This window comes from Schistocerca cancellata, chromosome 7 (assembly GCF_023864275.1).
Source record: "Schistocerca cancellata isolate TAMUIC-IGC-003103 chromosome 7, iqSchCanc2.1, whole genome shotgun sequence".
Lineage (NCBI taxonomy): Eukaryota > Metazoa > Arthropoda > Insecta > Orthoptera > Acrididae > Schistocerca > Schistocerca cancellata.
The window spans coordinates 371,910,932-371,937,006 of record NC_064632.1 but is presented as its reverse complement, the minus strand read 5'-3'; the positions used below and the strand labels follow the sequence as shown (position 1 = coordinate 371,937,006).

At 38.7% G+C, this 26,075-nt stretch overlaps 1 protein-coding gene across 1 annotated transcript in view; it reads right to left on the bottom strand.

Moving 5' to 3' along the window:
- Positions 1 to 26,075, bottom strand: part of LOC126092046 (protein unc-80 homolog) — a 1,190,994-nt gene that overhangs the window by 197,116 nt on the left and 967,803 nt on the right. Inside the window, exons 51-52 of the mRNA XM_049907452.1 lie at positions 14,938 to 15,083; positions 14,649 to 14,823 (exon numbers count right to left, since the gene is read on the bottom strand). Of these exons, the coding sequence (XP_049763409.1) occupies positions 14,649 to 14,823; positions 14,938 to 15,083 (321 nt within the window). The remainder of the gene's footprint in view (positions 1 to 14,648; positions 14,824 to 14,937; positions 15,084 to 26,075) is intronic.

Genomic DNA, 26,075 nt, shown 5'->3' with positions numbered 1-26,075 from the left:
GGTTGATAGTGGTGGTCACTTCTGTGAAACACTTTGTCACTGTCTGGGCTATATTTCCTGGGCTGATCAGGGTACTTTCATCATACATTGCACTAATAACTGGGTTCCTCTTGCCTGGAACTCTTAACAGTTCCTATGCTAATAGGGACTTTCTGGTACAACTGATACTGTTCACAAATTTACCATCAATGTATTCTCATTATTTCTGTAATAGGTCGGGATTTTGATTCACTATGCCCTTGGATGAGACAACGACATTGCTAAAATTAAGAATTATATATAAATCATGTAGAATGGAATAAGAGCCCAATATCTTTGACTTCAAAGTTTAACAAATAGCCTGAATTACGGAGTTTCAACTAGCAATGCTACATTCAAATGTCTCATAACAGCTTTAAAACCACTTGTAATTTCCTCAAGTCCCTTATTTTAAACTTCTCAAAGGTCTCTTCTTGTCTTTTATGATGATGAATACATTTGTCACAACTGTGTCTTGGTTCTATGACAAGTCATAATTTTAACAATGGAATTTTCAGGAGGGCTACCCTCTCAAACTCTGCTGATGAGATAGATGTTCGTATTCAACATTAAGGTAATAGTTTGAAGGCATCATTTTAACCCCACAAGTAATTAGGGAAAGAGAGATCAGTCAAGACAGCAACATTTTAATCTGGATAATTGTAACATAAAATGATCAGAGGGAGTTGACTGGGGGGGTTTCTGCTTTGCCTCAACAGATATTTGCACAACTGGCAAGCAGCTCACCTCAAACTTAAAAGTATTTCTTTTTATAAGAATTTGTACCATCATTGTGAAACCTGTGGTCAACCCAAGATACCTTGTTGAAACACTCAATGTTTCACTGTCATGCAAAGGCAGATGCAGTACAATGCCCACAAATTGTGATACTGTGAACATCAAAACAGGAGAATGAAAGAGTAAGTGTAAAGTCAGAAGATTTGTTAACTTATCATGATATCATTTGGAAATCATGAACATTTAGCACATATGTCTATACCAATACAAGCTAATACAATTCTACTACATAACCACAAAAGGGAATGAAGTAATGGATAAATAAACTAAAATGAATTAAATCGTACTGTCTAAGGTTGGTGAATCTGTGCGAACTGGATCTTTGAATGTTGTGTCACAACAGTGGATTGGAAAACAGACAAGCTAGTAGAATTTAGTGTACACGTCATCAATAAGTTGAATTCTAGGTTTCATTTGACAGTTTGAGAGAGATTCACTAAGCTTAACAATATGAGAGAAGGAAAGTTGCTACTCACCATATAGCGGAGATGCTGAGCCGCGGTAGGCACAATAAAAGGATTCACACGAACATAGCTTTCGGCCATTAAGGCCTTTGTCAGCAGTAGACACACATACACACACGCACACAAACATTCATGCAATCGCAACTAGCACACACATCTGCAGTCTCAGAGAGCTGAAACTACACTCTAGTAGTTTCAGCTCTCTGAGACTGCAGATGTGCATTCTAGTTGTGCTTGTGTGAGTGTGTGCGTGCATGTGCATGTGTGTCTACTGCCGAAAAAGGCCTTAATGGCTGAAAGCTATCTTAGTGTGAATCCTTTTATTGTGCCTATCACGGCTCAGCATCTCCGCTATATGGTGAGTAGCAACTTTCCTTCTCTCATATTGTTAAGCTTAGTGAATCTCACTCAAACTGTCAAATGAAACCTAGAATTCAACTTATTGATGACATGTACATTAAATTCTACTAGCTTGTCTGTTTTCCAATCCACTGTTGTGACACAACATTCAAAGATCCAGTTCGCACAGATTCACCAACCTTAGACAGTACGATTTAATTCATTTTAGTTTATTTATCCATTACTTCATTCCCTTTTGTGGTTATGTAGTAGAATTGTATTAGCTTTTTCAATTTTCAAAATAGCACCCTCTTACGTCGATACACTTTTGGTGGTGGTGTTTCCATGCCTGGAAGGCATCCTGGAATGCCCTTTCCGGAATGTCCTTTAGAGCTGATGTAACATGTGCCTGGATGCTTTCAATCATGTCCCAATGGTTTTCTTTCATGACTCCTTTTGATAGAGGAAACAAAAAAAAGTTAGCAGGAACCAGGTCAGGACTGTATGGAGGCTGTGGAACCAATGGGGTCTTGGTCCTGGCCAGGAGGTCATTCACAATGAAGGCGCTATAACTCGGCGTGTTGTCGTGGTGAACTTTTCACGTGTCCTTGATGTCGCTTTGGCAGTGTGAGACCTTCCTTTTCAGTCTTTTGAGCACTTCCAAGTAGAAAGCTGAGTACACTGTAGTCCTGTTATGTACATATTCGTGGTGGACAATGCCTCTGACGTCAAAGGAGACAATGAGCATGGACTTGCTCATGCGTGCCTTCTGGGGATGGGGCGACGATGGTGTGTGCCACTCTGAACTCTACCTTTTTGTCTCAGGGTCGTACTCAAAAATCCATGACTCATCACCAGTGATAACGGAGTTAAAAAAATGAGGATCATTTTCACACATTTCCAACATTTCTAGGCACCGAAACACTCGCATGTGCTTGTATTCGTCTGTCAACTCTTTAGGGACGAGTTTGGCACACACCTTTCTCATGTTCAAATCTTTGGTCACAATGCAGAAAACAGTTATTTTTGACATGATCAGAGTTTGTGCTATCAGTTGAAGGCTCAGCCATTTGCCAGAGTTCAAACAATTGCATACACGCATCACATTTTCGTTGACACGTGCGGTTGATGGCCGTCCACTGCGAGGTTCACTGGTGATCTCCTCTCGGCCCTCCATGAACAACTTGTGCCATCATAAAACTTGTGATTTGGACAAGCAATCAGTCCCAAAGGCATGCTGAAGTAATGGAAACGTTTCGGTGGTGGACTTCCCAAGTTTAATGCAAAATTTGATAGCATACCATTGCTCTACAGAATGATCCATTGTGCTGTGTTACATAAACTCAAAACAGGGTTGATGGAAACGCACGTCCTGAATCTCCAACTGCTTGCAGCCGAATAATACAAAGAGTGTTTTGAAGCTAACACCACCCTCCACTTAGCCCAGCTGGTTACAACATGCTGTGATGTACCGTTGTGTCAGAAAAAAATTGGTCACATTACTTATGGAACGCACTATGTAGGTTTGTTGGGTGGCAGAGAGAGAGAGAGAGAGAGAGAGAGAGAGAGAGAGAGAGAGAGTGACTGAACTTAGTTAAATATGAATTACTGTATGTAAATTTGAAAATAAAGTTAAATAAAGTTAATGGTAGCTTAAGATTAACATAAAAGACAATCATGTAAATGGTCAGTATGTTAAAATATTTTTCACTAAGAAAGTATATGATAACTATAAACTGAATTTTTCTGCTAAATAGCAAGAGACAACAGTTTGGTTTACAAAGTAGCAGAAGTACATATTCAGCCAGAATGGAGTTTACAAAGTGGTGCTTTTTGCATAGTACAATGAAAATTGGACAATAGGCACACAAATAAAAATATTTAACATGTCTGACATTTTTGAGAATAAAATTCTACTGAAGAACCTAGAATCATTCATAGTAAGAAAGTAGCAAATGAATGATTCTGACCATACATGGAAAATAGGTTACAGAGCATACAAATAGTTGTTGTTGTTGTGATCTTCAGTCCTGAGACTGGTTTGATGCAGCTCTCCATGCTACTCTATACTATGCAAGCTTCTTCATCTCCCAGTACCTACTGCAACCTACATCCTTCTGAATCTGCTTAGTACAAATACACTCCTGGAAATTGAAATAAGAACACCGTGAATTCATTGTCCCAGGAAGGGGAAACTTTATTGACACATTCCTGGGGTCAGATACATCACATGATCACACTGACAGAACCACAGGCACATAGACACAGGCAACAGAGTATGCACAATGTCGGCACTAGTACAGTGTATATCCACCTTTCGCAGCAATGCAGGCTGCTATTCTCCCATGGAGACGATCGTAGAGATGCTGGATGTAGTCCTATGGAACGGCTTGCCATGCCATTTCCACCTGGCGCCTCAGTTGGACCAGCGTTCGTGCTGGACGTGCAGACCGCGTGAGACGACGCTTCATCCAGTCCCAAACATGCTCAATGGGGGACAGATCGGGAGATCTTGCTGGCCAGGGTAGTTGACTTAGACCTTCTAGAGCACGTTGGGTGGCACGGGATACATGCGGACGTGCATTGTCCTGTTGGAACAGCAAGTTCCCTTGCCGGTCTAGGAATGGTAGAACGATGGGTTCGATGACGGTTTGGATGTACCGTGCACTATTCAGTGTCCCCTCGACGATCACCAGTGGTGTACGGCCAGTGTAGGAGATCGCTCCCCACAACATGATGCCGGGTGTTGGCCCTGTGTGCCTCAGTCGTATGCAGTCCTGATTGTGGCGCTCACCTGCATGGCGCCAAACACGCATACGACCATCATTGGCACCAAGCCAGAAGCGACTCTCATTGCTGAAGACGACACGTCTCCATTCGTCCCTCCATTCACGCCTGTCGCGACACCACTGGAGGCGGACTGCACGATGTTGGGGCGTGAGCAGAAGACGGCCTAACGGTGTGCGGGACCGTAGCCCAGCTTCATGGAGACGGTTGCGAATGGTCCTCGCCAATACCCCAGGAGCAACAGTGTCCCTAATTTGCTGGGAAGTGGCGGTGCGGTCCCCTACGGCACTGCGTAGGATCCTACGGTCTTGGCGTGCATCCGTGCATCGCTGCGGTCCGGTCCAAGGTCGACGGACACGTGCACCTTCCGACGTCCACCCGGCCTCCCGCATGCCCACTATACGCCCTCGCTCAAAGTCCGTCAACTGCACATACGGTTCACGTCCACGCTGTCGCGACATGCTACCAGTGTTAAAGACTGCTATGGAGCTCCGTATGCCATGGCAAACTGGCTGACACTGACGGCGGCGGTGCACAAATGCTGCGCAGCTAGCGCCATTCGACGGCCAACACCACGGTTCCTGGTGTGTCCGCTGTGCCGTGCGTGTGATCATTGCTTGTACAGCCCTCTCGCAGTGTCCGGAGCAAGTATGGTGGGTCTGACACACCGGTGTCAATGTGTTCTTTTTTCCATTTCCAGGAGTGTAGTATGGGCTTCAAATGAAATGAACATTTAATAAAACATTTATCAAATATGAAATAATTTAATATGCAAACAATGGAAACTCCAGGCTGGAATATCAACACTGTAAGGAAAGGATATGAGGGTCATCCCAAAAGTAATGCCTCCTACTTTTTTGTGGTGGCTTTAGAAGTCTGCACCAGATGTTGTTGGTGTAGTGCTAATGCTTGAACCTTCATCTTTCATTTGTATTTGGTGCCTGCAGAGAAGTGTTCCAAAATGTAGTCTGATATGGACGTGTGTATAAAACAGTGATGTGAGACTGAATTCCTTATTGTTGAAGAAATTGCGCTGTTTTAAATCCATCAACATTTGCTAATCATGTATGGACAATATGAGGCAATGGTATAGCATTCTCAAGGTGGTGAAAAGGGTGTGCATGACAAGCCACAGCCCAGTCAACCCTGCACAGCTGTCATACCTCGCAATGAAGACCATCTTGATCAACTCATCCATTCTGATTGGCAGATAACAACCAGAGAATTGTGTGCAAAGCTGAATGTCAACTGTAATGCCTTGGAAACAATGCTGGAACATTTTGGTTATCGCAAAGTTAAATGAGATGGATATCACAGATGGTTACAGAAGAACAAAAAACACATCAAATGGAAATTTGTCAGGACCTGCTGGACCAATATGAAGCTGAAGATGACAATTTTCTGAATACCATTGTCACTGGAGATGACACGTGGTGTCACCACTATGAGCTGGAATCTAAAAGGTAGTCTATGGAATGGTGATGTGTGAATTCTCCATCAAAGAAGGAATTCAAGAGACAGCCATCTGCAGGCAAAGTGATGTGCACAGTCTTCTGGGATAGCTGCGATGTGGTTCTTTTGGAAGTCCTGGGGCTTGGAGAAACTGTCAATTCAGCATGCTACAAGATGACACTGACCAAGCTGAAAGCCCAAATTTCCATGGTAAGGCCACAGAAGAAGACCAACTTGATAATGCCAGGCCCCACACCAGTTTTGTGACCATGCCACTCATTGCAAAATTTGGCTGCGTTTTCTTACCACATCCACAGTATAATCCCGATTTTAGCGCCTTCAGAATTCCATCTCTTTGAGCCTCTGAGAGATGGACTATGTGGCAAACATTTTCAAGACTCAGATGCTGTTGTCAAAGCTGTAAGAAAGTGGTTAACCTCAGCTGGTTCCAATTTTTACAAGTGCAGCATGCAGGCTCTGATTCATAATTGTCAAAATTGCATAACAAATGGTGGTGACTATGTGGGAAAATGGCAGTACTATTACTGATAACACAAATCACTTTCAGTTCAAGTTCACTGGCATTGTAGACTGCAATGACACATCACAAGCTAGGCAGTGTTCTGGTTTGTGATGGAAGGTGGGAGGGAGACAGTGTTAGCAAGCTCATGAATTCCTGCAACTCTGGGTCATCACATCATTGCACTGCTGCTGACAGCTGAATCCTAGATTCAGCCAGATAGAGAAAGGTTTCCCATGGCATCAAAATACGGCCATTTTTAAGACAGGTATGAATTTTAAATCAATTTTGAGTGTAAGATGCACCTGAATTTTGGGGACATATTTTTTGAAGGGGAAAATGCATCTTATAGTCCATAAAATTGGGTATATTCGAAAACATTGACAGTTATTCACTCAATATTTTTGCAGGTAGACTTATAAAAGGCACAGCTCTATTAAGCAGATTTTTTTATAATATGAACAATATATGAGAAGGAAAGTTGCTACTCACCATATAGCGGAGATGCTGAATTGCAGATAGGCACAACAAAAAGACCCTCACAAACTGCAGCGTGGTTTCAGTTGCCTGAGACTGCAGTCGTGTGTATGAGTTGCGTTTGCTTGAGTGTGTGTGTGTGTGTGTGTATTGTTTACGAACACCTTAATGGCCGAATGCTTTAACTGTGAGAGTCTTTTCGTTGAACCCATCTGCGACTCAGCATCTCCGCTATATGGTGAGTAGCCACTTTCCTTCTCATATATAGTTACATTCCATCCTGGATTTTCCATTGTTTGATTTTTATAATAATAATATGGTAACTGATGTCACTTTTTAAAAAAATAATTATTTTATTAAATCCAGCAAGTACCTGGGTAAAAAACAAAAAAAAAAAAAACAAAAAAAATCCACAAATTGAGATATGCAACTAGATATTATTCACAAATGAACAAATGATAATTTTATTCATATACCATTATTGTTTGGTGACACTGAAAATTAAGAATTTAAAACAGAAGAACAGAACAACTGGGATTAATCCTCATAGACAGCAATGTAACTAAAAAGTTGGTTAGGTGTGACTGACTACTATTACTCAAAAATGAAAATAAAGAAATAAACTTGAAAATGCCTATTGAACTTTGGCCCCATCTACAGTGTATTTAGAAATACATTTACAAAAACTGGAGCAGGTGTGTGTGTATGTGTGTGTGTGTGTGTGTGTGTGTGTATTACTCACTAAAAGGAGGCAATAGATTATACCAAAAAATCATTAGTTTTAGAGTTATAATTTAAGTTTAATATCAATGGTCAATGGGTCCAAGGTGAAATGCAATCATTTTAGTTCATAATTAATACTTGAAATTCATGTTATATGATACAGTGACAACACTCTTTACTGTACCCTCAGTGACAATGAAGAAGACATGTTTTGTTGGTGCCCTATAATTTACGTTATTTTGGGTGTGATAAAGGGATGCCAGTAAGTTCATCTTTGGAATGTGACAAATTAAAGCTAAGTGAAAAACCCATGCATTTTGCACATTTAGTTACCTATTTAAGCTGATTTCCAAATTTCCCTATGTGTGTGTTTGCATGTGTCAAGTATAGCTGATCTGAAATTCTAGATTCTAATATTTTACTGTTCATGCTATTGTCCTATAAACTTTCATCAACTGCGTCAAGGATTGTGTGTGTCATGATACATTATGTACTAGCTGAGAAACTTGGTCTTGCCCAGGAATTTATTTATAGTTGTGCCCAAGACTTCATACACGCAGAATTTATTTTTGCCTTATAAAGCTTCATTGTATACAATATCTGAAGTAATATGATTGTGGACATGAATGAAGGACTTGTTTGCTTCACTAACATGGGAGAGCGCCACACAGAGTTGGCTGTGCAAAAGCCAACTGACACTAAGGTCCATTCCCACTAAATCCAGTGTCTGGCCTTGTGCTTTGTTTACAATCCTGGCGTAACATAAACTCACTGGGAATTGTATATGTTTAAGGCAAAATGGAAAGTAATCATGAATGAGTGGAATTTGGGGTATAAAAACTCGCTTGACTGTGCCACTTCGCACCAAAATTTCTACTTCTGTTGTGTTACATTGGAGAGAAGTAACTTTAATCCTCTGTGAGTGAAAGATTTTGAGGAGGGCAATAATCAATGACACTCCTGATCAGAGTTACATTGCATCTTGCTTTCAAAAGGGTTTTCCAAAAAGCGAGTTAAAGCCAATGTTCTTGAGCCAAAGCAAGTCTCACCTCACAATCTTCACTGGATTCTTGACACCACATAGTTCTCAGTATTTTAGCTGTACTGGTGTATTCAGAAAGAGTCAACTATTTTCTAGACATTTTATTCATAAATAAAGCTAAATAAAAATGTAATGAGTAGGCACTCAAATCACAAGCAAACATTTTTCCTAGCAAGGCAATGTCATTAAGTTTTTAATACACAAAACAAAATCAGTAAATCCACATATCATACTCAAGTAAATTCACTGTTAGTCTCTACTCATAAAAACTGCAGCACTTAATTTTGTCATTGGCATAAACTACCAAAACCACATCTGTCACTGAGCTGAAAACCACTAACAAGAACATCTATTGAGTTTTTGGTGTATGTCAAACTAATAATGCCATCTATTGGCTCTATAGTGTACTACACAATGATGATTTTGCATCCAAGATATTAAGCTGAGCAGACCATTATAGATAAAATTTTAAATCACAATATCTTTTTCTTCCATGTTCTGATTTTGATTTCAAGCCTGTATTTTGTCCAAAATTGCATTCAAGTTACCCATGAAACCCCCATAAAAATTGGTGTAGCAGTTTTGAGAATTTGCATGTTCAAACATACAGACATGACAGTTTAGATGAAACTTTAATTCTTGATATCTATTTTTTCCATGATCTGATTTTGATGAAATAAAGACTATATGTTTGCCCCGAAGTATGCTCAAACTACCAGTGAAAACTCCATGAGAATTTGTGGGAGATTAGAACAATCAAACAGATAAACAGACAGACATGACAGTTTTACTGGTACTTTAGGTTTTCCAAAAATTTGGAGTATAGCACAAAATTCATACTATATTGTCAATTGTAAACTAATTTGTGCTTCTTAGAAATTTATGACAATGGTATTACCAATTAGAAATAGGATTTTCATAACTTCATTATGCTTTTACTTGCTAAAAGGTATATTTTTTGAAAATTTTCGGATGCTTAGGAGGGTTATGCATAATGTACTTCATAGTAAATTGTGAATTACAGTTGTTTATACTGTAATCTTTGGGAGTAATATCTTTTCAAAAAATTATTTCAGTGTAATTACATATGTGATTAGTACAATATTCCACATTTTTCCAATTTTTGATCTCTTTCTTCTAAGTTTGTGTTTTGAAGCTTTAGGATCGTAGCATAAACTTAGCTCTTACGAATTCAACAGCAGCATTATAATGTTAAGTTTTTATCATATTATAGCTGAAATCCTGTGTTCCATTTAGTTTTCCATGCCAACAGCAGTCAGTGCATACTATCAACATTTGTCATATATTAGCATTATATTCAGCACTGTTCTATAAGTATGTTAATGAGCAAAACCTCAAAAAAAGTTCAGGACACAAAGTTAGTTTCAGGAAATCATAGATTTCTTTCATTTCTTGGGTGTTATAGCTCCAGATCTTACATGGTAACTGCAATTCTAATAGTCCAACAGATACTGAAATTAAAATACTATCACTGAGGACAATATAAGTTACTTGTTTAGCATTCAGATAAACATTGCACCAGTTAGAATGCAGACTCATTATGAATGCTGTTCTTGGGCACAGGAAGAGTTAGTTGCTATCTATAACTAGCTGGAAATCACTCTGACTACTGTTAAGCAATTGGAAGCTGTTTCAAAGGGTACGACAGCAATAGGATGGTGGGCCATGTACAAGGGAAGCAGGGAGCAGAGTGAACCCAGTGTTTTCCACCTAACCCACAAACCAACAAGTCTGAGCTGTTGTATTCCACTGAAATTGAAACTGAGGCAGTGAGACACATTCCACCTGTTGGGAAGTATGCTGTGATGGTCAATGTTATGGGGAGCAAATACAAAAGTTTTCAGGTACGTAAATCATCTGCTATTCAAACATATGGCAAATAATCATAGAATTTAGGGAAATCACAGCAGAAGCTGGAAAGGATCACCCTGTGCACCCTGTGTGTATGACTGGAGGCCTTACTCAACACAATGAAGGCAGACTTTTGAGGGAATGAGGTTCAACTGACGGCAGATTGTGACGCACATTGGAAGGAATTGTTCTTATCATCTGGGTGATGTTTGAAGTTTGAGCTTGAGGTGATGCTAAAAAGCAACAGAGCTCATGTAATACTAGATACAGAGAGCCGGCTAAAACCTGAAATAGACAAATGTGAGATTTTTGGTGAGAAGCTGAGTATATATTTAAAAAACATGAGAAATGTAAGTGGCGTATTTGTCACAGTTGACAAGAAACTCAGACCCACCAAGATAGAAACTGAAGCTGCATGCAAGGTTGTTTGGGCAAAATCAAAGATGAGAATGAACTTGTAACTGGTTCTTTCTATTGACCACTTGGCTTGCCCGAAGATATAACTGAAAACTAGAAAAAAATCTCCATTCATTAGCATGAATGTTCCTCAGTTATACTACCATCACTGAAGGTGACTTTAGCCACCCAAAAATCAACTGGAAAAACTCCAGTTTTGTAAGTGTCGGGCCTTACAAACTATCCTGTGAAACATTACTAAATGCCTTCTCTTAAAACTACTTAAAATAATTAGTTTAGAAGTCCAGTCATAATGAAAATATATTAGACCTATTGCCAACAAATAAAGCTGACCTCTGTGGCGACGTACATACTGAAACTAGTATTGGTGACCACGAAGCAGTTGTAGCTATTACGATTAGTAAAGTACAAGCTGAAACAAGTAGAAGGGTGTACATGTACAGTAAGCAGATAAAGAGGCAGTCATATCACATCTCAAAGAGGAATCTACACCTGGGTTAGAGCATGTAGAAACACTGTGGTTCCAAGTTTAAAAGAATAGTCGACCATTTACTGGAAAGATATGTACCTAGTTGAACGGTTAGTGGTGAGAAAGACCCTCCACAGTATACAGTCTCTGTAAAGAAACTTCTAAGAAAACTGCCATTACAGCATAATACATGTCAGTGGCACTAGTTAGAGTCCTGACACTCAGAGACGACACAGGAACTGAAATTAGGATAGCAAATCAAATTCAGAAATGACCAACTATGTTTCCAAATGTTCCTTTACTAAGGAAGATACAGAAGTACTGCCCAAGATTAATTCTCACACCATTTTAAAGATACGTGATAACAGACAGAAGTGCCAATGGTATTAAGAGACATTTAAAATCACTAAAATTAAACAAGGTTCTAGGGCTCAGAAGGAGTCCTCTCAGATCTATACAGAATTGTCAGCTATGGTAGCTCCCATTTTAACTATAATGTACTGTAGATACCTTGAATAAAAGACTGTGCCCAGTGATTGAAAAAAGTGCCCACATCACACCTATCTACAAGAATGGTAGCCAAAGTGATCCACAAAACTATCATTCTATCTTATTGACGTTCATCAGTTGTAGAATCCTAGAACATATTATGAGCTCATACATAGAGAGGTTTCTTGAACAGGATCACTTCTTCCATGCCATGCAGCATGGTTTCTATAAACATTGGTCAAGCAAAACCCAACTTGTGGATTTCAACATGACAACCTGAAACCAACAATTATTAACACAAGAATTATGATAAGGGGTATGAAACAAAATTTGTAACTGGACTGATGATTTCTTGGTATGGAGGATGCAATATGTATCCTGCAAGAAAAGTGACTTGCAGAAGTAGAAGCAACTTCAGACAGATGCCAGGAAAGTATATTGTGTTGTTATGCTTATCCATTACAGATATTTTAGAATCGCGACTGTTAATTGAATGAAAATAAGTTATATAAAACTGCAACCAGTCACTTTTTTGAATGATCACGTTTTAGTCTATGAACTGGTTCCGTTAATGACATAACTTCCAGAAACCATCTGAAGACGAACCTGAAAAGGTTCAAAAAACGGTTCATGGAATAAAACATAATCATTCAAAAAAGTGACTGGTTGCAGTTTTAAAAAAACTTATTTACGTATATTGTGTTGGTTGATTTCAGGGAGAGGACCAAACAGCAAGGTCACTGGTCCCATCGTATTGGGGAAGAATGGGGAGGAAGTCAGCGTGTCCTTTCAAAGGAATCATCCCGGTATTTGCCTGAAGCGATTTAGGGAAATCATGGAAAACCTAAATCAGGATTGGCCAGATGTGGGTTTGAACTGTCATCTTCCCAAATGCAAGAGTACTACCTGAAAAAATAGGGTCCTGATAATATTTCTTAGTGATGTTAAGACTTTAAAATTGTAAATCTCAGAAACACAGGGTGTTTCAAAAAGAATGCCGGACTTGAAAAGCCTGTTACTTTTATTTATTAGGGTTGGTAACATTGTTTTCACATGTTTTGTTATCAGTGAACATTGAAGTTATGTTCTGATACTGTGCTTTCGTTTTCCATGCCAGTGTTTGTGGAGTACAGTCACAGAAAGTCACAGTGCAGAACAGCAAGTGTGTGAAAACTCACAAGAATGGTGAAATTTCTGCACAGACTGGTGAGAAACTCTGTACTATTCTTGGCCACAACAATGCACCAAATGAATCATAGGTTGATCAAGATATCTGAAAAGAAAAGGACTTGTGCAACAATAGACATCAAAAGCCCTGTAAGTCCTCAAAATGGTTGGAGTGAGGCAGATGTTGCTGTGCGTGTCCTTGACAAAGTTGATGAGTAAATGTACGAGCAGGTGATGGTTAATTTCATGAATTGAAAAATCGTATGTAGGGCTAGAAGGGTGGGGTCATAGGCCCAATATTGTGTTTCGCACTTAAACCTCAACACCTCTTGAAGAAAATGGTGGGTTTTGTTTGCTCTTTCAAATAAATAAATCTGATTTATAGCAGCTACAGATCCAGCATTCTTCTTCAGATACCACCTATGAAACTGCACTTCATTTGTTACATGAACAAATATGTTGGCTACGGTACAGAAAAAAAACTTGATGATATAATGGCTTTCCTTGGCATAATGTTAGATCAGCATCTCTCTTGGGAGTATCATACTGATTTCTTATGCCAAAAATGAGGAAAACCATTTTCTGCAATAAGGACAATGCCGCAGGTTCTTGACTACGAGAAAATGCGTATTATCTACTATGCTTTAGTGTATCCATGCCTTACATACGAAACTGAAGTATTGGGGTGTGCTGCTCCCAAGTGTGTATGAGTAAACAGTATTCATTCTTCCAAAAACATCAATAAGGATCACATGTGAGCTAACTTACAGTGAGTCTTGCAAAGGAATTTTCAAAAGTAAGAATATAGTAGCACTGACATCCATACATGTTTGTAAAACCATTCAATTAGTTTTGAAATACAAGCAGTACAGTAGTCTTTGTAGCGTTGTGCACAATTACAATACTAGAAAGAACTATGGTTATCATTTGGAAGGACATAATATGAAAAGTGCAGACAACAGCCCCTATTACAGGGGAATCAAATTTTATAACAAAGTTAAAAAAAATTAAAAAGCTCAAGTGAAAGCTGGTTTGAAATGATCTTGAAGTACTTTCCTATCAATAAATAATTTCATAGGATTAAGATATTCCGTTCAGAGGAGAAGTATACTTTTATTTGAACAAACAGTATTTATACATACCAATAATTAGGCTAGATAATTTTTTATCTTTATTTTTTTCTGATTGTTTCCACAAAGTTATGAGAGGAAGTGCAAAACACGTCCACAACTCAAAAAAATCCCTGTATTTGTCTATGGAGGAATTCACTGCTGATGAAGTTTCTGATGCAGTATCCATAATTGCTCATGGAAACTGCTCACTTGCTTCTACAGTACTACACATATATATGAGACAGACTGCAAGCATTAGCATGTGGTTTATACCACTTTGAGCTGTAAAGTCTGCCACATGATGATGATGCTATGTTGAAACAAGTCACTAAAGTTTTGGTGGTATAAAACAAATCTTCCATACTAAGTACAAAACAGGTTTATTATCTTATGTTTATACTGTGTCTTCTACCATAAGAGAAGTTTGTCATAAAATTTTAGTCAGCACACATTAAGTTCAACATGCGCAACATGTAGCTAGCTTTCCTGGATCCAACATTACCTCTGAATCTTCAAGATCCCTCTCATATGTCATCTTATTGCGGCTATGGTCACTCAAATATTTGGACTGTGATTCATCTTCAAAATCATATCCTGGGGAATATGGTCCTCGGCTGTAATTTCTCTGGCTGGATCCTTTATGCTCTGGACTTGCACGCTGTGGGCCATTGTAGTTTCTGTAACAGTTAAATCAGTGTATCATTGTAAACAAAAACAGAAAATGGAAAACATTTTATTTTAGAGTAAATACTATTATGTGATTTAATGCCTGCAAAAGGAAATATACATACTTTGCCAATGCTTCACAATTATTTACAAGAGTTCGCATGGCGACAGCCAACTGATGGATTATTTCTTTTTCAGTTTTTCCTTCTTTCTTGTAGCTGGGCAGCTGTATGTGCTGTAGGTAGCATGGGAGAATGGCTTCCAATATGGTCTGTTAAGAAAATAAATGTAATCAGTAAAATAGTGTGTACTTTTATAAACAAGCAACATTCAGCTGGATGGGTGTTTGTGAATATAATCCCTATACTAGCAGTTACATCTAATTAAAATATCCAAACTTAAATAATGCAAAAGTCTTCAACGAAGGTCTCTGTAGATTTTGCAAAGCTGCTTTACTATACTTGTTACTAACAGACACTGTTGTGAAGCATGATTATTTGTCCTTATAATTCAGATGATTCAAAGCACTAAAACTTTACATTACACATATTTTTAAAGTGCTGTTCCAGTTACTGCAGGCTATACCGACATATTGGTATCAGTCCTGGATGCTCACAGTAGCATGCACCAACTATACTAATAACAATATGGTAACTGCCCAACAGAGCTGATGCATTAAAAGATGGTGACTGACCAATAAAATTTATTTGTGCTATCTCTGTTAAAAATGACATCCACTTTTAAAATGATTTAGTCATTAAACACCACGTTGAAAGCCCAGGATGGAATACATATATTTACAAGAGGGTTGATCACAATGGCCCAGATTTAGTTGAAGTTCAGAACTAGACATTCACAGAGAGAAGATTTATCATCAGCAGAGGAAGTGACTGGCATTATACGGTAGTCGAAACGGCATAAGAAGGTCACTGACAGCTAGCAGCAGTGTTGGCATCTTTCGACTGTGAAGCACAAATAGCTGCAGGTAAGACAGAGCTGTAAAAACAATGAGGCATTGATATTGCAAAACTTACAAATTTGCAGATGTGGTTGGTTGAGGTAGGACTTTGGCCAAATTACAACTCAGCTGAGAAGCAAGGTGCTCAGGGCAATGCAATTTACTATAATGACTGATTCACAGCATGTGCATCTGGATCTTCTTCTCAATACCAGTCCTTTTCGATTTCGTAAGTGACAATTATCATTTCAACATATTCTCCACTTTCACAAACCCCCTCACACTTCAGCTGATGCTTTTGTATCTCTTTCTGTTGATCTCACTCTGGGTCCTCTTCCTTCCCTGTATACTACAATACTGACCATTAAAATCGCAACATCATAAAGATAGCATGCAAAATATGTCAAATTCACATCAGAAAGCAAATGATTAGCATTTTGTCACAAGCACACAAAATAGGTAGAAGTAATGCCGTTTACATTCTGTATATGAAAAAAGGTTAAACAGTGGGTTCCTCATTCAGAACTCACCCATTTGAATGTTGGCCACTTGTGAAAAGATTGTGTTATTCGTGATGTAAGAAGCAGAAATGGCTACATGTGTCAGAATTTGACAGAGCCAGGGTAGCAGTCTGTTGAGACTGCAGTTTATCACTGCATGACATTGTTGCTCACATTGCTCGGGATCTCAAAGCTGTCATGTGAATATGGAACTGGTGATTTCAGAAGGCCCACACTCAATGCCAAGCAGAATCCCAGCAGCCCCACCTGACTAGCATCTGAGGGAACACACATTTTTTTGGCTTATCAATGCAGGATTGTACAGCCAGGCCACATACCTTGTGCCAAGAAAGGAGCTTGTCTGCAGCAAGATAATATCCACATAAATAGCACAGTGACATCTGGAGGACCAAAGACAGCCACCATGGGACATCATTATGGACGTATTCAAGGTATAAGGTCACGATGATGTATCAAGGTTTGGAGGAGAATGAACATTCCCAGCTTGCAATCAACATCATCATAAAGAACCAGCAATTAGTGTGATGGTATGGGGTGCAATTGGGTACACAACCACACACTGGCACAGAGGTGAAGTACCATGAAATAATGTTATCTAAGTTTAGCTTTACTTCATATGCAGCAGAGTAGAGTTACTATTGCTCGCAGAGATGGCTCTTCTATGCATTAAATTTTGCACCCTGTATAGTATCAAATTACCTAAGAATTTAATTATCACACTATACAGCATGCACACATGAAGTAATTTTTAATTATTTGTCACTCTTCTTAAAAAATGGAAATAAAGTCCCATGCTTCTTTACAGTGTGTAGGGGAACGGTGCAGGAGACCCGCACTGTCTTACTAGGCAAGGTCCTAATGAAGGTGATTTGCCGTTGCCTTCCTCCGACCATAATGGGGATGAATTAGCATTGCAATTTTAATGCCCAGGATTGTATTTTCACAGTATATTTCATACTGGTTAGTTGCAATATTGCGAAAAGGAAGTTTCTACTAACCATATACCAGAGATGCTGAGTCACAGACAGGCACAACAAAAAGTTTGTGACAGTCTTTTTGTTGTGCCTATCTATGACTCAGCATCTCTGCTATATGGTGTGTAATGACTTTGCTTTTCACAATATTGTTACATTTCATACTGGTTAGTCACTTAGATCATTATGTGTTCCATTGACCAATCTCATGGTAACTGTTATGATGTGGAATGTGTCAATTGCATAAGAAATGCTCACATGAATCAAGGGTTTTTTTTTTTTTTTTTTTTTTTAAATAAGCTTTTTAATTACCTATCCCATTCCCTTGAATGGCACAAAATTCATATAATGTATCTATAGATTTATTTATTCCTATTCAAGAATTCATCTATGGTACAGAATAGTTGTCAAGGAGATATGATCTCAATTTATTTTTGAAACTATTACAGCTGTCATCAGACATTTTATTACATCTGGTAATTTATGAAAAGTTTTACAGCAGTGTATTTTGCCTCTTTCTGTGTCAAAGATAGGTTAAGTGAGGGACAGTGTAAGTCTTTCTTTTGTCACTATTGTTTTTAAACTGGTCCATGTTGTTGAGAATAAATTTCATTACTGAGTAAATGTACTGTGGGGCCATTGTAAGAATTCGTAACCTTTTAAACAGATGCTAACATGTGTGACTATGAGCCCCACATTTTATTCTAACCACTTTCTTTTGAGCAGTGAATACTTTTTGCCTAAGTGTTGAGTTACCCCAACATATTATTCCGTATGACTTCAGAGAGTGGAAGTATGCAAAGTATGTTAGCTTACTAATTTCTATATCCTCAAAATTTGCAATTATTCCGATTGCAAAAGTTGCTGAACCTAGTGGGTTTAGGAGATCCAAAATATGAATTTTCCAATTAAGATTCTCAGCTATATATACACCCAAAAACTTAGTATGCTCTACCTTGGCTACTGACTTATGTTCATATGTCATATTTATTGAAGTAACTGTACTCTTCGCAACCGAAAATTGGATGTACTGTGTTTTTTCAAAGTTCAGGGCACAACTATTCGTGTTGTTGTTGTGATCTTCAGTCCTGAGACTGGTTTGATGCAGCTCTCCATGCTACTCTATCCTGTGCAAGCTTCTTCATCTCCCAGTACCTACTGCAACCGACATCCTTCTGAATCTGCTTAGTGTATTCATCTCTTGGTCTCCCTCTATGATTTTTACCCTCCACACTGCCCTCCAATACTAAATTGGTGATCCCTTGATGCCTCAGAACAAGTCCTACCAACCGATCCCTTCTTTTAGTCAAGTTGTGCCACAAAATCCTCTTCTCCCCAACCCAGTTCAATATCTCGTCATTAGTTATGTGATCTATCCATCTAATCTTCAGCATTCTACTGTAGCACCACATTTCGAAAGCTTCTATTCTCTTCTTGTCCAAACTATTTATCGTCCATGTTTCACTTCCATACATGGCTACACTCCATACAAATACTTTCAGAAACGACCTCCTAACACTTAAATCTATACTCGATGTTAACAAATTTCCCTTCTTCAGAAACGCTTTCCTTGCCACAGCCAGTCTACATTTTATATCCTCTCTACTTCTCCCATCATCAGTTATTTTGCTCCCCAAATAGCAAAACTCCATTACTACTTTAAGAGTCTCATTTCCTTATCTAATGCCCTCAGCATCACCCGAATTAATTCGACTACATGCCATTATCCTCGTTTTGCTTTTGTTGATGTTCATCTTATATCCTTCCTTCAAGACACTGTCCATTCCATTCAACTGCTCTTCCAAGTCCTTTGCTGTCTCTGACAGAATTACGATGTCATCGGCGAACCTTAAAGTTTTTATTTCTTCTCCATGGATTTTAATACCTACTCCGAATTTTTTTTTGTATCCTTTACTGCTTGCTCAATATACAGATTTAATGACATCGGGGAGAGGCCACAAAACCTGTCTCACTCCCTTCCCAACCACTGATTCCCTTTAATGTCCCTCGACTCTTATAACTGCCATCTGGGTCCTGTACAAATTGTAATAGTCTTTCACTCCCTGTATTTTACCCCTGCCACCTTCAGAATTTGAAAGGGAGTATTCCAGTCAACATTGTCAAAAGCTTTCCCCTAGTCTACAAATGCTAGAAATGTAAGTTTGCCTTTTCTTAATCTAGCTTCTAAGATAATTCATAAGGTCAGTATTGCCTCACATGTTCCCACATTTCTACGGAATCCAAACTGATCTTCCCCGAGGTCGGCTTCTACCAGTTTTTCCATTCGTCCATAAAGAATTCGCATTAGTATTTTGCAGCCGTGACTTATTAAACTGATAGTTCGGTACTATTCACTTCTGTCAATGCCTGCTTTCTTTGAGATTGGAATTATTATATTCTTCTTGAAGTCTGAGGGTATTTCGCCTGTCTCATACATTTTGCTTACCACATGGTAGAGTTTTGTCAGGACTGGCTCTCCCAAGGCTGTCAGTAGTTCTAATGGAATGTTGTCTACTTCCGGGGCCTTGTTTCGACTTAAGTCTTTCAGTGCTCTATCAAACTCTTCACGCAATATCGTATCTCCCATTTCATCTTCATCTACATCCTCTTCCATTTCTATAACATTGCCCTCAACTACATTGCCCTTGTATAGTCCCTCTATATACTGCTTCCACCTTTCTGCTTTCCCTTCTTTGCTTAGAACTGGGTTTCCATCTGAGCTCTTGATATTCATACAAGTGGTTCTCTTTTCTCCAAAGGTCTCTTTAATTTTCCTGTAGGCAGTGTCTATCTTACCCCTAGTGAGATAAGCTTCTACAGCCTTACATTTGTCCTCTAGCCATGCCTACTTAGCCATTTTGCACTTCCTGTCGATCTCATTTTTGAGACGTTTGTATTCCTTTTTGCCTGCTTCATTTTCTCCATTCTTATATTTTCTCCTTTCATCAGTTAAATTCAGTATTTCTTCTGTCACCCAAGGATTTCTACTAGCCCTCGTCTTTTTACCTACTTGATCCTCTGCTGCCTTCACTACTTCATCCCTCAAAGCTACCCATTCTTCTTCTACTGTATTTCTTTCCCCCATTCTTGCCAATTGTCCCCTTACAGTCTCCCTGAAACTCTGTAAAACCTCAGGTTTAGTCAGTTTATCCACGTCCCATCTCCTTAAATTCCCATCTTTTTGCAGTTTCTTCAGTTTTAATCTACAGTTCATAACCAATAGATTGTGGTCAGAGTCCACATCTGCCCCTGGAAATGTCTTACAATTTATAACTTGGTTCCTAAATCTCTGTCTTACCATTATATGATCTATCTGAAATCTGTCAGTATCTCCAGGCTTCTTCCATGTATACAACCTCCTTTTATGATTCTTGAACGAAGTGTTAGCTATGATTAAGTTGTGCTCTGTGCAAAATTCTACCAGACAGCTTCCTCTTTCATTTCTTAGCCCCAATCCATATTCACCTACTATGTTTCCTTCTCTCCCTTTTCCTACTGACGAATTCCAGTCACCCATGACTATTAAATTTTCATCTCCCTTCACTACCTGAATAATTTCTTTTATCTCCTCATACATTTCATCAATTTCTTCGTCATCTGCAGAGCTAGTTGGCATATAAACTTGTACTACTGTAGTAGGCGTGGGCTTCATGTCTATCTTGGCCACAATAATGCGTTCACTATGCTGTTTGTAGTAGCTTACCCGTACACCTATTTTTTTATTCATTATTAGGGGTAATGCTACCCCTATTTGATTTTGTATTTATAACCATGTATCCACCTGACCAGAAGTCTTGTTCCTCTTGCCACTGAACTTCACTAATTCCCACTATATCTAACTCTAACCTATCCATTACCCTTTTTAAATTTTCTAACCTACCTGCCCGATTAAGGGATCTGACATTCCACACTCCGATCAGTAGAACGCCAGTTTTCTTTCTCCTGATAACAACGTCCTCTTGAGTAGTCTGCACCCGGAGATCCGAATGGCGGACTCTTGCTTTCAGCCGTTCACAGTACCAGCACAGCAAGGCTGTTTTGGTTAGTGTTACAAGGTCAGATTAGTCAATCATCCAGACTGTTGCCCCTGCAACTACTGAAAATGCTGCTGCCCCTCTTCAGGAACAATACGTTTGTCTGGCCTCTCAACAGATACCCCTTCATTGTGGTTGCACCTACGGTACGGCTATCTGTATCACTGAGGCACGCAAGCCTCCCCACCAACGGCAAGGTCTATGGTTCATAGGGGAAGGAACTATTCGTAAAAACCAATTAATAACTTTTCCAAAGTTTTCCTTATTTTCCACTAAGCAAGGCCAGTACCTTCACCAGAAGAGTCCTAATACTGGGAGACTAAGGGGTTACATGCACTTGAAATTTCTGTGTCCACTGATCTCTGATGAATCATTTTGTTCCAAAGCTCAGCTGCTAATCAACCTCTTCTAGTCCCTTATCTGCTGCTCAACATCTACACTATTCAGTAAGTGACAATTTTTCCCTTAGCTTCCAACCACAGCAAAAACAATTTTTTTAAACACTTACTGACTGAAATATGAGAGTGAATCCTGTTGGAATCAGAATCTTTATTCATCTTACAGATTTTTAACACAACTGGCTTTCTCAAATTTTATAATCCTGTCAAGATTTATACAATAATCAATTACATACACAGAAAATAACAACCTTATTGAAGAACTAAAAAGATTTTCTTTAACACTAAGAAAAAACAGGTATAATGATTAGGTTCTAGGAACTCTTGAGTTGAATAGAATTCACAGTATAATAGAGTCTGACACGACTGCTGCTAGGTGCTATTGCACAAAAGCGTGTGAAAGTGCAATGTTGCATGATGTAACAGCAAAATTACTGCAGTCAAGGTAGTTCTACACTGGTCACCAGAGGTGCTGCATTTTGGGTGTAATAGTGTATCATTGCTGTCAAAGACTTCTGTACTCGGCTGCCAGGGGCACTACTTTTTTATTTTTTGAATGTGCTTGTGCATTCTCCATGCACAATGTTTATTCCTTGTTTTTTATGTTCCATGTTTTTTAAGTGTTTTTATTCTGTATTGTCGCTCTGGTTTAAAATTAAATTAGCTTCCTGTTCTCATTGAATAAAGAGTTTCCTGTCAAGCTAAATCCTTTGGTGTTGGATTAATCAGAATTATTATGTTGATCAGTTTTAATTACAATGATCCCAACATGTGGTGAGCCCAAAGTGATCCTCAAGCCGAAGGAACTGAACTATAGCCATTTTTTTTTTCTATTAGGCTCAGGAGATCTCTGAAGAATGCACTGTATCGAGACCACCTTTTTGATCCAATAATCCTATCTTATGGTTCACGCAGGTGGAAGCAAGTTTTTGTTTTGCTGTAATTACGGCCAATAGCATGATGTGCAAGACGTCATCACTGCACCCCCCAGCAGCAGATTCTTACAAGAAACTCAAGACAGAACTAATATGGAGAGTTGCTGCTTTGCAGGAAGATCGAGGTCCTGTGGGTGATCATAAGACATCACAATATCTGAGTCACCTGTACAGTAAAGTGGACACCGTTACCTTGCCAGATAACTTACTGGATATACTGTGGAGAAGAAGATTACTGCCACAGATTAAGCCACTAGTGGCATCACAAACTAACATACTACTGGACCCCATGGCAGAGTTAGCAGACCACATACAGAAAACTCTCACACTTGCCCAGATCAGCATGAGCATGGTGCAAAGCAGCAGCACAACGGCCTCAGCTATAGTCACGCACACCGATTACAACTCATTCACAACAAAAGTACACATATTATGTGCACAGGCCAGCGCTCTGTTGTTGCAAGGTGGCTTTGGAAACAACAGTGGCAGAGCGCGTTATCACATATGTTCAAGAAGTTGGTCTTTGAGCAATGTTAAATCTTTACAATGTGAGCAGCCTGTGTGTTGGTACCACTGCATATTTGGCAAGAATGCACGAAAATGTACATCACTTGTAGTGATTCGAGAATATCTGTGTAAATTCTAGAACCACTCAGCCTTCTACTGTCTTGAACACACGATATTTTGGATACGAGTGTGGGATGGTAGAATCCTACCTACTGCACATCACATGTTTGTGTGTGCAGATTTAAAATCAGTCATGGAAAGAAAGTAGACGTGTTGGACTAATGTCACCGACAAGTACCTGTCGGTCAATCCATATACGTTTTAGAGAATGTGTAAGGAAGAACCATGGAGTTCATATGCAGCTTATTGTGTCATTGACTACTGATATTAAAAGAAGGACAGTTGAAAATGGACTCTTGAAAACTCTTGACGTAAGCTTGCTATAGGCATGCCTTATTTTCTGATTAATGTTAAGAAAAGTTATGGTATCTAAGCCAAGTTTCTTTTAACTGTAACTCAATTTGTTTCTGACTGTACAAGAGACTTACAGAAGTTACATGTTTATGTGGGAAGTAAGAGTTTTATTGTGTATGAAAGTCAAATACATTGTTAATGGACGAAAAGTAAAGTTTGTTTGTCTACTTATTTCATAAGTAGAATGAGTCTAAAAATTCCTGTACCTAGCATTATTCGATGGAGAAGAAGTCAAGAGAGTTTCCAGCAGCCGGCTAGCCAGTAAGGAAGAGCTGCTGCAAGTTCCAAGTAAGTCACCTCATTAAGAAGTGGAAGGTCGTTTGGGGGAATAAGCCGATATAATGCAGAATCAAACTCATACTTTAAAACACTAGAATGTGGTGACCTGTGTGAAAGAACTGAGAAAACAGGAATTTTAAGTCAAAAATGAGAGAGGAAGCTGTTACATGTTGCCAAAGCTACCAAACATAAGAAGAAAAGGGAATGACTCTGAGAAATTGGAATATGTTCAAGTATCCAATGGAGCAAAATTTAAATGGAAAAACATTGAAGAGATGAAAAACTCACAACAATAAAACAGCAAAGACGATTTCCACGTATTTGTCTAAGAAGAAATACGCATAGAACACTTCAACCAAGTACATCCAGTGCGGGGAGTATACAGCTCTACACACATTGCAGGGACACAGGCATGTCAACCAATATACATCTGACGCCGCTGGCACCAGCTGCTGTTCACCAGTGCTGACCTGCCTCCACATCCGCTCACCTACGCAACACAAATTCTATGGCAGGTTAGCATGAAACAAAACTTGATTACTTTAGTACAAAGTGGTACAAGATACTGTTGAGTGAACTTTTATTGAGTAATTATCATATTTAAAGTTAGTTTTAAATGCTTACAAGAGCTAAGGCATATAAAAGTATGTAAAATATACAACAAGTTGGGGAAACTCAAGACCCAGCTATGGCCATGAAAATTGGCAAAGAAGTGCCTGACTGGGCTGAGTTGATAAATTTAATCGAAGGTCAGAGTTGTAAGTTAAACACATTAAGTTCTCAATTAAATACCCAGAGTGAAGCTTTAAATGCTCAGAGTGAAACACTAAATATTCAAATGACAAATTTAGGTTCATTAAACATCAAAGTCGACTCTCAAAGCAAAGAATTTAGTAATCTATGCGAAGGCATGGGTGCTTTGAAGACTTGAGTTCGACGCTATAAGTAAAGAAGTAGAGAATTTAAAAACAGATTCAAACAAAGAGTTGACCAATTCTTTGACCACTCATATAACTCATATGTTTACTGACCTTAGTCAGAAACAGAATGACACTTTTCAAGATTTATCGAAAAGGTTAGAACTTAACATTGAGAACAAATGTAATAATGTACAATCAGAACTTACTGAAAAGTTAGGATCTTTTGAAAACGTGTACAATATTAAGTATAATGATGTAAGGCAGGGAGTGAATACTTTGAAAGAGAGTGTAGATAAGCAGAATGAATTAATGCCAATCATTCAATCACAAATTACAGGTGTCAATACATGGGTAGATAATGTAGAAAGAAATTTCAAAACGAAAATAGCTAACTCGATATTATAAATGTAATTAGTTTGGAGGAACAATTTGGAGAAATTACTGATTGAAAGGGTACTGAGAGAATAACATCCAGAAACGTATCGCCTATTCCTTCTTCTGAACTTAGTGATACCAGGAAGGGTATGGACACCCTGTGGAGAGAATTTAAGCTTATCCAAGATAAAGTATAAAAAAGGGTAACTTCACCTAATGTCGTATTAACTAGTGAAGCAGTGACTGATTTGCAATGAGAAGCTAATTCAGGGTTTTCTAGACAATTCCCCGAATTTAAGCCAGGCAGAGATGTACATCTGACCCATTTCTTACAAAGATTTAAGCAAGCTTTACCAAAAAATCGGGAAGATTTCAAGAAGATCAAATTTGCTGTCAGGTACCTTCTGCGGAAAGCCTCAGAACAGGTAACACTGAATACTGAGAATTTTTCCTCTTGGGGAGACTTTCAAAAGAAATTTAAAGAGAAGAACTGGTCTGGCAGTGCTCAAGAAAAACTAATATCAGATCTATGGGACCCAAATTATTATAATAATACTTGGGGTACTATAAGGAAATATTTTGATTGGCATTTAACACAAGAAAGAAAAAAAAAATAGAAAAAAATACGGGAAATACAAAGTAAAGGATGTAAAATTGTACATTCCCCAGGGACGTTAACTTTCTGAGTTAGCGGGCGAAGCAATGACCGTCACATCCTGAGTTGTTTTCAGTGTTTCTTCCAAAATAGTTTTCTTGCACCGAATTCCTTCAAAATCTTAAACTATTTTGTCATCTATCCCGCAGGGATGTTAAAATCCTGAGTTAACAGGTGGAGTAACGACTGTCGGATTCTGAGTTGTTTTTGGTGTTTTTTCCAAATAGTTTCCT